The 14,264-nt window shown below is 47.2% G+C and overlaps 1 protein-coding gene across 1 annotated transcript in view; it reads left to right on the top strand.

Moving 5' to 3' along the window:
* Nucleotides 1-7,551: 7,551 nt before the first annotated feature.
* The window catches only part of PIGT (phosphatidylinositol glycan anchor biosynthesis class T), a 29,909-nt gene continuing 23,196 nt past the window's right edge, over nucleotides 7,552-14,264 (top strand). The window contains exons 1-2 of the mRNA XM_075349925.1: nucleotides 7,552-7,795; nucleotides 12,282-12,459. Of these exons, the coding sequence (XP_075206040.1) occupies nucleotides 7,609-7,795; nucleotides 12,282-12,459 (365 nt within the window). The 5' untranslated portion in view covers nucleotides 7,552-7,608. The remainder of the gene's footprint in view (nucleotides 7,796-12,281; nucleotides 12,460-14,264) is intronic.

The following is a 14,264-nucleotide window of genomic DNA, read 5'->3' on the forward strand; positions in this document are numbered from 1 at the left end:
TTATCATTACAAGACTGCTTGGCCTGCTGCTAGGTAGTGCAGCATATTCATGAGCTCTGTATAACTGCTAGATCTGCAGCAGAGAAAACATTGATTTTATCAAAACGACAGCAAAAAGCTCAATAAGTGACACATCGCCAGAATCAGAGTCTCTACATTATGCTGCTCTAAGATGGAGGAGCAAAAACCTGGTGACATATTCCCTTTAACCCCTTCACGACCATGGACGGATCTTTCCGTCATGGATCGTGTCCCGGTAAGCCCCGCCCCCTGCCGCGGGCAGGCGGCGTGGATCGGCACACATATCAGCTGTTTTCAACAGCTGACGTGTGCCTACATGTTCCGAGTGGAATCGCATTCCACCCGGAACATTAACCCCTTAGATCTCGCTGCCAAAGTCTGGCAGCGAGATCTATATGCGCGCGGCCATGTTTTCTACTTACCGCCGCCCCCTCCGGACGTCACATGAGTGATCACGTGACGTTCGGTGGTTGTCATCGTAGCACAGGGTCATGTGATGACGCCTGGTGCTACGAAGTTTCACTTTCATTCTTCCTCGGCACGGAGCAGAGGAAAAAAGAAAGTGACTATTTCTGCTGTTTACAGCGGTATAGCTGTGATCAGCAGATAGCGATCAGCAATCGGATTGCTGATCGCTATAGCCCCCTAGGGGGACTAATAAAATAAAATAAAAAAAGTAAAAAAAAAGTTTTAAAAAATTAAAAAAAAAAAAAATCTAAAAGTTCAAATCACCCCCCTTTCCCCCCATTGAAAATTAAAGGGTTAAAAAATAAATAAATATACACATATTTGGTATCGCCGCGTTCAGAAATGCCCGATCTATCAAAATATAAAATCAATTAATCTGATTGGTAAACGGCGTAGTGGCAAAAAAATTCCATACGCCAAAATTACGTTTTTTGGTCGCCGCAAGTTTTACGCAAAATGCAATAACAGGCGATCAAAACGTAGCATCTGCGCAAAAATGCTACCATTAGAAACATCAGCTCGAGACGCAAAAAATAAGCCGTCACTGAGCCATAGATCCCAAAAAATAAGAACGCTACGTGTTTTGGAAAATGGCGCAAAACGTGCGCCACTTTTATTGGACAAACTTGTGAATTTTTTTAACCCCTTAGATACAAGTAAACCTATACATGTTTGGTGTCTACAAACTCGCACCGACCTCAGGTATCATACCCACACATCAGTTTTACCATATAGTGAACACCGTGAATAAAACATCCCAAAAACTATTGTGCCATCACACTTTTTTTGCAATTTTTCCACACTTGGAATTTTTTTGCTGCTTTCCAGTACACCATATGGTAAAACTTATGGTTTCATTTAAAAGTACAACTTGTCCCGCAAAAAACAAGCCCTCATATGGCAAGATTGACGGAAAAATAAAAAAGTTACGGCTCTCGGAAGAAGGGGAGCAAAAAACAAAAACGCAAAAACGGAAAGTTCCCCGGGGCTGAAGGGGTTAAATACTGGGCTCCATACTCGTCTCGCTGTGACCTGGTGATAACATCTACTTCCTGCTGCACATGAAAAATGTGTTTTCTAATTTCTTGTTAATTAATGAATTGCTTAAATAGCAATTCCTAGGGATGAGCAGACCCATGGATGTTTGGGTTCGCTCAGACTTTAGTTAAAAGTTTGGTTCAGTATCCGGACTTGACCCAAACTTGACCCTGGAACCCATATAAGGCAATGGGGACCCGAAATTTGCTGCTGCAAAATGGTTATAGTAAGGCTAGGGGGCTGCAAAGGGAAGCAAAATGGTTGTAAGAGCAGGACAATTGCCCTGCAAACAAATCTGGATAGGGAATAAATAGATCCCGCCTATTTTTGATAATCAGCACAGGTAAAACAGACAACTGCGAGCTGCAACCCTCAGCTGTGAGGGTTGATAGCTACATAGATACAAGAACAGAACGGAACTTACTACATAGATACAGGAACAGAACAGAGCTTACTACATAGATACAAGAACAGAACAGAGCTTACTACATAGATACAAGAACAGAACGGAACTTACTACATAGATACAAGAACAGAACGCAGCTTACTACATAGATACAGGAACAGAACGCAGCTTACTATATAGATACAAGAACAGAACGGAACTTACTACATAGATACAGGAACAGAACAGAGCTTACTACATAGATACAAGAACAGAACAGAGCTTACTACATAGATACAAGAACAGAATGGAACTTACTACATAGATACAAGAACAGAACGCAGCTTACTACATAGATACAGGAACAGAACGGCGCTTACTACATAGATACTGGAACAGAACGGCGCTTACTACATAGATACTGGAACAGAACGGAGCTTACTACATAGATACAAGAACAGAACGGAGCTTACTACATAGATACAAGAACAGAACGGAGCTTACTACATAGATACAGGAACAGAACGCAGCTTACTACATAGATACTGGAACAGAACGGAGCTTACTACATAGATTCAAGAACAGAACGGAACTTACTACATAGATACTGGAACAGAACAGAGCTTACTACATAGATACAGGAACAGAACAGAGCTTACTATATAGATATAAGAATAGAACGGCACTTACTACATAGATACAGGAACAGAACGGAACTTACTACATAGATACAAGAACAGAACGGAGCTTACTACATGGATACAGGAACAGAACAAACCTTACTACAAAGATACAAGAACATAATACATAGGTTCAAGAACAGAACAGCTTACTGCATATATACAGGAACAGAATGGAGCTTACTACATAGATGCAAGAACAGAATGGAGCTTACTACATAGATACAAGAACAGAACGGAGCTTACTACATAGATACAGGAACAGAACAGAGCATACTACATAGATAAAAGAACAGAACGGAGCTTACTACATGGATACAGGAACAGAACTGAGCTTACTACATGGATACAGGAACAGACCAAAGCTTACTATATTGATACAGGAACAGTGCGGATCTTACTGCATATATACAGGAACAGAGCGGGGCTTACAACATATATGTATAAACAGAACAGAGCTTACTACATAGATACAAGAACAGAACGGATCTTACTGTATTGATACAGGGACAGAAAGGAGCTTACTAAATAGATGCAAGAACAGAATGAAGCTTACTGCATAGATACAGGAACAGAACGTCGCTTACTACATAGATACAGGAACAGAACATAGCGTACTACACAGATACAGGAAGAGAATAGAGCTTACTACATAGATACAGGAACAGAACATAGCGTACTACACAGATACAGGAAGAGAATAGAGCTTACTACATAGATACAGGAACAGAACGGCGCTTAATACATAGATATAAGAACAGAATGAAGTTTTCTGCATAGATACAGGAACAGAACAGAGCTTACTACATAAATACAGGAATAGAATAGAGATTACTATATAGATACAGGAACAGAATAGAGCTTACTAGAAGGATAAAAGAACAGAATGGAGCTTACTCATTTCTTATAGTACAAATATAAAAGTTTTTATTCAAAAATATGCAACATACATCTAAAAACAATGATGAAAATGAAAAAGAGGAGATTCAAGAACAATACCTAAGCAACAGAACAGCGCTTACCACATGGATACAGGAACAGAATGGAGCTTACTACATAGATACAGGAACAGAACAGAGCTTACTACATGGATACAGGAACAGAACGGAGCTTACTACATGGATACAGGAACAGAACGGAGCTTACTACATGGATACAGGAACAGAACGGAGCTTACTACATGGATACAGGAACAGAACGGAGCTTACTACATGGATACAGGAACAGAACAGAGCTTACTACATAGATACAGGAACAGAACGGAACTTACTACATAGATACAAGAACAGAACGGAGCTTACTACATAGATACAAGAACAGAACGGAGCTTACTACATGGATACAGGAACAGAACAGAGCTTACTACATAGATACAGGCACAGAACGGAACTTACTACATAGATACAAGAACAGAACGGAGCTTACTACATAGATACAAGAACAGAACGGAGCTTACTACATAGATACAAGAACAGAACGGAGCTTACTACATAGATACAGGAACAGAACAGAGCATACAGAGCATACTACATAGATAAAAGAACAGAACGGAGCTTACTACATGGATATAGGAACAGAATGGAGCTTACTACATGGATACAGGAACAGAACAGAGCTTACTACATGGATACAGGAACAGAACGGAGCTTACTACATGGATACAGGAACAGAACGGAGCTTACTACATGGATACAGGAACAGAACGGAGCTTACTACATGGATACAGGAACAGAACGGAGCTTAATACATAGATACAGAAACAGCACCTACTTTGACCTACTAAACTGCTCATACTCTATCTCCCGCCACTGCTCTGAGGTGCTTCCTTCCTATATATTTACCTTTACAATTTTTAGGTATTTTTGCAATAAAATTATATTTTACTGATTAAAAAAATAATTTGGATTTAGTCTTTTGCTATGGATTGTGATAGATACTGTTATGCTTGCGGGAGTGGAACCACTGAGCCACAGAACCAGCTCAACCTGAAGTGGCGTAACTAATCGACTACTGGGTATTCACCATAGCTTCTGGTGAGGGTGGGCTTGGCTGAGTCTCGATACTGTGACAGCTGACCTCAGATGATGGGATAGGACACAATCTCCGATGTGATCAGGTACAGCCGGTCGGCTGACACAGGCAGGTGCAGTGGGTACAGCTGACTCGGCAGATGTAGCAGATGCAGCAGCAATGGCAGGTATCGATGGGTGTAGCACAAACAGCAGACACAGATACAATGGTTGCAGCAGGTACAGTGGGCACTGATAATACGGACAAGTGTTAACACATACAGCATTGGACTTGATGACATGGGAAGGGACCTGACAACTATGAAGGTGTCTCTAAGGTTAGACCACGTTGCTCGGGCACCTCCCATAGGGGAAGGGTGCCTTAAATACTTAGTTCCTCTCAGCCATAGGCTGAGAAGCACTTCTGGGTTAGGGCGTGCTGTCATTTAACCTGCGTGCGCCCTAAATGCACTCCCACAAGAGCTGCTTGGCGTGCGTAGGTCCTGAGAGTCAGCGGCAGGGAACACGGGAGCAGAGCAGCCAGGAGAGTGAGTGTGCTGACGTCCCCACCGGGAGGAGGAGGCAGGGGAGTGCGGGAATGCCAGTAATGGTATTACAATACCCACCACTTCTTTTTAAACACATACAATACACAGACAATACACAGACATGAACACATACAATACACAGACATGAACACATACAATACACAGACATGAACACATGCAATACACAGACATGAACACATACAATACACAGACATGAACACATGCAATACACAGACATGAACACATACATTACACAGACATGAACACATACAATACACAGACATGAACACATACAATACACATACATTACACAGACATGAACACATACAATACACAGACATGAACACATACAATACACATACATTACACAGACATGAACACATACATTACACAGACATGAACACATGCAATACACAGACATGAACACATACATTACACAGACATGAACACATACATTACACAGACATGAACACATGCAATACACAGACATGAACACATACATTACACAGACATGAACACATGCAATACACAGACATGAACACATACAATACACAGACATGAACACATGCAATACACAGACATGAACACATACATTACACAGACATGAACACATACAATACACATACATTACACAGACATGAACACATACAATACACAGACATGAACACATACACATACATTACACAGACATGAACACATACAATACACAGACATGAACACATACAATACACAGACATGAACACATACAATACACAGACATGAACACATACATTACACAGATATACACACATACAATACACAGACATGAACACATACAATACACGGACATGAACACATACAATACACAGACATGAACACATACATTACACAGACATGAACACATACATTACACAGACATGAACACATACATTACACAGATATACACACATACAATACACAGACATGAACACATACAATACACGGACATGAACACATACAATACACAGACATGAACACATACATTACACAGACATGAACACATACAATACACATACATGAACACATACATTACACAGATATACACACATACAATACACAGACATGAACACATACAATACACGGACATGAACACATACAATACACATACATGAACACATACAATACACATACATGAACACATACAATACACAGACATGAACACATACATTACACAGACATGAACACATACATTACACAGACATGAACACATACATTACACAGACATGAACACATACAATACACAGACATGAACACATACATTACACAGATATACACACATACAATACACATACATGAACACATACAATACACAGACATGAACACATACATTACACAGATATACACACATACAATACACATACATGAACACATACAATACACAGACATGAACACATGCAATACACAGACATGAACACATACAATACACAGACATGAACACATACAATACACAGACATGAACACATACAATACACAGACATGAACACATACAATACACAGACATGCACACATACAATATGCAAGTCTACACAGACAAATATGAAAACAGCTCAGCATGCAGGCCGCACGCAGTTCAGCACCTCATGTGCGCCACTGCACAGCTCAGCTATGAGCACGGCTCAGCTTGCACCTGCACAGCTATGCATAGCTCAGCATGCACGCCACCCAGCACAGCTCCTCACACATGCCGAACAGCTTAGCACACACACCGTTTGGCAATGCGCACACACACACGCCACACAGCTCAGCTCCGCATGCACTGCTCAACTCAAGCTACACAAGCACGCTATTCACAAACTCAGATCTGCTACATAAACACATAGCTCCCCTACATGTACACACAATGCTGCACACACAGCTACGCTACAGGCAAACTCAGCTCTGCTACACCGGACACAAATCTGCTACACTCACAGGGGCTCGGTTCCACTTGCGTTTTGCACGAATAAGTGCAATCCAATAAAACATTGGATTGCTCTCACTCTAATGCAAAACTATGGGGCAGCGTCCATCTGCGATTGATTTCTCATGCCATAGCGGTATGATGAATAGCAGCATGCTACATTTCGCAGCGATTCTCAGTTCAAGAGTGACTGTACAAGTCTATGCGTGCATGTGAAACATACCACTGCACTCGCATGTCATCCGACCGCAGTGCGATGTAAGCAGAGCCAGGCAGGAGAGGGAAAAAGTGCCCCCCCCCTTCCGCAGCGGGGATCCGATTGAAAGACCGCATCACAGCTGACACTGGCAGCGGAGGGTCATTAGCATATCAGCTCGGATACTCTCGCATCGGAAGCTATGCAACAAGCGGAACCGAGCATCCACATGATCACTCACTGCTGTAGTCACACTTCCTCACTCTCTGACTCCTCCCCCACACATGACTGATCACGTGTCCTGCCCGACGCAGGTCCTTCCGCTGTGATCTAGCAGGCCGGGCTATGGCTGCGGTGTGCCTGTTGCTGGCCGCTCTGCTGCTGCTGTCCCCGCAGGGAGGTGACTCCACGCACCTGCCACATGGCGACTCCTTCCGAGAGGAGCTGCTCCTCACCCCGCTGCGCTCCGGGGACATCGCCGCCACCTTCCAGTTCCGGACCCGCCTGGACTCGGATCTCCGGAAAGAGAAAGGTGACAGCGGGGCCGGAGCGGAGCGCACTCGTACTGCAGCTCCTCACTGGGACTGGGCTGTGGGGTGCAGTGTCACACCCCCAGGAGTAACAGAGCCGATCACGTCACTCCCCCCAGATGTAGCAGAGCCGATCATGTCACTGCCGCCAGATGTAGCAGAGCCGATCACGTCACTCCCCCAGATGTAGCAGAGCCGATCACGTCACTCCCCCCAGATGTAGCAGAGGAGATCACGTCACTCCCCCAGATGTAGCAGAGGAGATCACGTCACTCCCCCAGATGTAGCAGAGCCGATCACGTCACTCCCCCAGATGTAGCAGAGCCGATCACGTCACTCCCCCCAGATGTAGCAGAGCCGATCACGTCACTCCCCCAGATGTAGCAGAGCCGATCACGTCACTCCCCCAGATGTAGCAGAGCCGATCACGTCACTCCCCCCAGAAGTAGCAGAGGAGATCACGTCACTCCCCCCAGATGTAGCAGAGGAGATCATGTCACTGCCCCCAGATGTAGCAGAGGAGATCATGTCACTGCCCCAGATGTAGCAGAGCCGATCACGTCACTCCCCCAGATGTAGCAGAGCCGATCACGTCACTCCCCCAGATGTAGCAGAGCCGATCACGTCACTCCCCCAGATGTAGCAGAGCCGATCACGTCACTCCCCCAGATGTAGCAGAGCCGATCACGTCACTCCCCCAGATGTAGCAGAGCCGATCACGTCACTCCCCCAGATGTAGCAGAGGAGATCACGTCACTCCCCCAGATGTAGCAGAGCCGATCACGTCACTCCCCCCAGATGTAGCAGAGGAGATCACGTCACTCCCCCAGATGTAGCAGAGGAGATCACGTCACTCCCCCAGATGTAGCAGAGCCGATCACGTCACTCCCCCCAGATGTAGCAGAGCCGATCACGTCACTCCCCCAGATGTAGCAGAGCCGATCACGTCACTCCCCCAGATGTAGCAGAGCCGATCACGTCACTCCCCCCAGAAGTAGCAGAGGAGATCACGTCACTCCAACCAGATGTAGCAGAGGAGATCATGTCACTGCCCCCAGATGTAGCAGAGGAGATCATGTCACTGCCCCAGATGTAGCAGAGCCGATCACGTCACTCCCCCAGATGTAGCAGAGCCGATCACGTCACTCCCCCAGATGTAGCAGAGCCGATCACGTCACTCCCCCAGATGTAGCAGAGCCGATCACGTCACTCCCCCAGATGTAGCAGAGCCGATCACGTCACTCCCCCAGATGTAGCAGAGCCGATCACGTCACTCCCCCAGATGTAGCAGAGCCGATCACGTCACTCCCCCAGATGTAGCAGAGGAGATCACGTCACTCCCCCAGATGTAGCAGAGGAGATCACGTCACTCCCCCAGATGTAGCAGAGCCGATCACGTCACTCCCCCCAGATGTAGCAGAGCCGATCATGTCACTCCCCCAGATGTAGCAGAGCCGATCACGTCACTCCCCCAGATGTAGCAGAGCCGATCACGTCACTCCCCCCAGATGTAGCAGAGCCGATCACGTCACTCCCCCAGATGTAGCAGAGCCGATCACGTCACTCCCCCAGATGTAGCAGAGCCGATCACGTCACTCCCCCAGATGTAGCAGAGGAGATCACGTCACTCCCCCAGATGTAGCAGAGCCGATCACGTCACTCCCCCAGATGTAGCAGAGCCGATCACGTCACTCCCCCCAGATGTAGCAGAGGAGATCACGTCACTCCCCCAGATGTAGCAGAGGAGATCACGTCACTCCCCCAGATGTAGCAGAGCCGATCACGTCACTCCCCCCAGATGTAGCAGAGCCGATCACGTCACTCCCCCAGATGTAGCAGAGCCGATCACGTCACTCCCCCAGATGTAGCAGAGCCGATCACGTCACTCCCCCCAGAAGTAGCAGAGGAGATCACGTCACTCCCCCCAGATGTAGCAGAGGAGATCATGTCACTGCCCCCAGATGTAGCAGAGGAGATCATGTCACTGCCCCAGATGTAGCAGAGCCGATCACGTCACTCCCCCAGATGTAGCAGAGCCGATCACGTCACTCCCCCAGATGTAGCAGAGCCGATCACGTCACTCCCCCAGATGTAGCAGAGCCGATCACGTCACTCCCCCAGATGTAGCAGAGCCGATCACGTCACTCCCCCAGATGTAGCAGAGCCGATCACGTCACTCCCCCAGATGTAGCAGAGGAGATCACGTCACTCCCCCAGATGTAGCAGAGCCGATCACGTCACTCCCCCCAGATGTAGCAGAGGAGATCACGTCACTCCCCCAGATGTAGCAGAGGAGATCACGTCACTCCCCCAGATGTAGCAGAGCCGATCACGTCACTCCCCCCAGATGTAGCAGAGCCGATCACGTCACTCCCCCAGATGTAGCAGAGCCGATCACGTCACTCCCCCAGATGTAGCAGAGCCGATCACGTCACTCCCCCCAGAAGTAGCAGAGGAGATCACGTCACTCCAACCAGATGTAGCAGAGGAGATCATGTCACTGCCCCCAGATGTAGCAGAGGAGATCATGTCACTGCCCCAGATGTAGCAGAGCCGATCACGTCACTCCCCCAGATGTAGCAGAGCCGATCACGTCACTCCCCCAGATGTAGCAGAGCCGATCACGTCACTCCCCCAGATGTAGCAGAGCCGATCACGTCACTCCCCCAGATGTAGCAGAGCCGATCACGTCACTCCCCCAGATGTAGCAGAGCCGATCACGTCACTCCCCCAGATGTAGCAGAGCCGATCACGTCACTCCCCCCAGATGTAGCAGAGGAGATCACGTCACTCCCCCAGATGTAGCAGAGGAGATCACGTCACTCCCCCAGATGTAGCAGAGCCGATCACGTCACTCCCCCCAGATGTAGCAGAGCCGATCACGTCACTCCCCCAGATGTAGCAGAGCCGATCACGTCACTCCCCCAGATGTAGCAGAGCCGATCACGTCACTCCCCCCAGATGTAGCAGAGGAGATCACGTCACTCCCCCCAGATGTAGCAGAGGAGATCACGTCACTCCCCCAGATGTAGCAGAGGAGATCACGTCACTCCCCCCAGATGTAGCAGAGGAGATCACGTCACTCCCCCAGATGTAGCAGAGCCGATCACGTCACTCCCCCAGATGTAGCAGAGCCGATCACGTCACTCCCCCAGATGTAGCAGAGCCGATCACGTCACTCCCCCAGATGTAGCAGAGCCGATCACGTCACTCCCCCAGATGTAGCAGAGGAGATCACGTCACTCCCCCAGATGTAGCAGAGCCGATCACGTCACTCCCCCCAGATGTAGCAGAGGAGATCACGTCACTCCCCCCAGATGTAGCAGAGGAGATCACGTCACTCCCCCCAGATGTAGCAGAGCCGATCACGTCACTCCCCCAGATGTAGCAGAGGAGATCACGTCACTCCCCCAGATGTAGCAGAGGAGATCACGTCACTCCCCCAGATGTAGCAGAGCCGATCACGTCACTCCCCCAGATGTAGCAGAGCCGATCACGTCACTCCCCCAGATGTAGCAGAGCCGATCACGTCACTCCCCCCAGATGTAGCAGAGGAGATCACGTCACTCCCCCAGATGTAGCAGAGGAGATCACGTCACTCCCCCAGATGTAGCAGAGGAGATCATGTCACTGCCCCCAGGAGACACAGAGGCGATCATGTCACTGCCCCAGATATAGCAGAGCCAATTATGTCACTGCCCCTAGATGTAGCAGAGCCAATTATGTCACTGCCCCTAGATGTAGCAGAGCCAATCATGTAACTTCCCTCCCCAGATGCAGCAGAGCCGATTGTGTCACTGCATTATGCGTTCTCATCACTGCTGTCTGTATACAGTGTTAGGATACGACATTGATGTAGACTCTCCTGTTGATTACAGTGGGATACAGCATAGCATTGTGCACCATAACCTATTCTTGGGAGAGGTCCCAGCAGCGGGACCCCCGGTGATTAGTGAGATGGCATAGACATGACAAAGATCTGGACAGTCTGCATCTATGGGATGTCTTAAAAGGGGTTGTCTCAAGTTCAGAATTCTGTACAATTGCAAAGTGCTGATAAAAATAATCTACTTTACAATTCACTAAGTTAAAAACGCTCTCTGTTTTGAAGAATAGACCTTCTAGTTCTTTAGCGTACAGCTTGCTGCCATGGTTACCAGACCCCGTAGTCAGTGTGGCCGGTCAGCTCGACCACGCCCCTGATCGGAACTGTCAGGCTTCAGGAGAGCACCACCCGGCAACCAGGAGTCAACGCACGAGAACACTCCTCTAAAGGGCTTGTCCATCAGTGTCATTCATGTGTCCACCAGCCATGCATCTCCCATCAGGGTCATGGGGCTTAGCATTTCTTCATTGTGGCCGGCAGGTGGGGTCCTGAGCAGGCGCACCCCTCTATGACGTCCATACATCCCGGGTATTCTTATTGACATGTCATTGGAGCAGATAAGCGCTCTTCTGCCTCAGTCTTATTCCAGTTCTCTGTCTTAGTCTCTCACTACAGGTTATTTCCTAAGGTTCTGGGCCAAGTGATCTCCAAATACTCCATCCAGGAGCTGCATCTGTCCTTCACCCAGGGGTTCTGGCGCACAAGATCCTGGGGGCAGCCCCTCCTGCAGGCTCCCGCGGGGGCCGAGCTGTGGGTCTGGTTTCAAGAATCGGTCACAGAGTAAGTAATGACATATGTGAAGGTGCAGATTCTATACTGAAGGGGGTCATGGTAGCTCATATAGATGACATAGAGGAGGCAAATATCTATTAGGCCAGTTTCACACTTTCAACATTCACAGTCAAGTACAGACTGCGATGTCCAGACTGGCCGAGGGTCTCCTAACATGAACTATGAGGCTATTGAACTCTGATCAAAAGACCCACAGTGTTTACTGTGACCATTAATGTCGGACCTATGAAGCTGGCCTTACCTGAGAAAAACTGAAATATCACATGGTCATAAGTATTCAGACCCTTTGCTCAGACACTCATATTTAAGTCACTTGCTGTCCATTTCCTTGTGATCCTCCTTGAGATGGTTCTACTCCTTCATTGGAGTCCAGCTATGTTTAATTAAACTGATAGGACTTGATTTGGAAAGGCACACACCTGTCTATATAAGACCTCACAGCTCACAGTGCATGTCAGACCATATGAGAATCATGAGGTCAAAAGGAACTGCCCAAGGAGCTCAGAGACAGAATTGTGGCAAGGCATAGATCTGGCCAAGGTTCTAAAAGAATTTCTGCAGTACTCAAGGTTCCTAAGAGCACAGTATCCTCCATAATCCTTGAATGGCAGACATTTGGGACCACCAGAACTCTTCCTAGACCTGGCCATCCAGCCAAACTGAGCAATCGTGGGAGAAGAGCCTTAGTGAGAGAGGAAAAGAAGACCCCCAAGATCACTGTGCCTGAGCTCCAGAGATGCAGTAGGAGATGGGAGAAAGTTGCACAAAGTGAACTATCACTGCAGCCCTCCACCAGTTGGGTCTTTATGGCAGAGTGGCTCGACGGAAGCCTCTCCTCAGCGCAAAACATATAAAAGCCCGCATAGAGTTTGCAAAAAAACACATGAAGGACTCCCAGACTATGAAAAATAAGATTCTCTGGTCTGATGAAGATAGAACTTTTTGTGATAATTCTAAGCGGTATGTGTGAAGAAAACCAGGCACTGCTCATCACCTGCCCAATACAATCCCAACAGTGAAACATGGTGGTGGCAGCATCATGCTATGGGGTGTTTGTCAGCTGCAGGGTCAGGACGACTGGTTGCAATTGAAGGAAAGATGAATGTGGCCAAGTACAGAGATATCCTGGAAGAAAACCTCTTCCAGAGTGCTCTGGACCTCAGACTTGGCCAAAGGTTCACCTTCCAACAAGACAATGACCCTAAGTACACAGCTAAAATAACAAAGGAGTGGCTTCAGAACAACTCTGTGACCATTCTTGACGGTCCCAGCCAGAGCCCTGACCTAAACCCAATTGAGCATCTCTGGAGAAACATGGAAATGGCTTTCCACCAATGTTCGCCATCCATCCTGATGGAACTGGAGAGGATCTGCAAGGAAGAATGGCAGAGGATGCCCAAATCCAGGTGTGAAAAACTTGTTGCATTATTCCCAAGAAGACTCATGGCTGTACTAGCTCAAAAGGGTTCTTCAACTCAATACTGAGCAAAGGGTATGAATACTTATGACCGTGTGATATTTCAGTTTTTCTTGTTTAATAAATTTGAAAAAATGTCTACATTTCTGGGTTTTTTTCTGTCAAGATGGGGTGCAGAGTGCACATTAATGAGAAAAAAAATGAACTTTTTGGAATTTACCAAATGAAACAAAGACTGAAAAATGTAAAGGGGTCTGAATACTTTCCGTACCCACTGTATATTACCCATAGTTTGCCCAGTAGTATCAGCTGAGCATGTGGAGTTCAATCCCTTCTAGACTTGTAGTGGCTGTAGAAATTTCTGCACCAACTACTT

The sequence above is a fragment of the Anomaloglossus baeobatrachus genome, chromosome 5, assembly GCF_048569485.1.
Source record: "Anomaloglossus baeobatrachus isolate aAnoBae1 chromosome 5, aAnoBae1.hap1, whole genome shotgun sequence".
In the NCBI taxonomy this organism is placed as follows: domain Eukaryota; kingdom Metazoa; phylum Chordata; class Amphibia; order Anura; family Aromobatidae; genus Anomaloglossus; species Anomaloglossus baeobatrachus.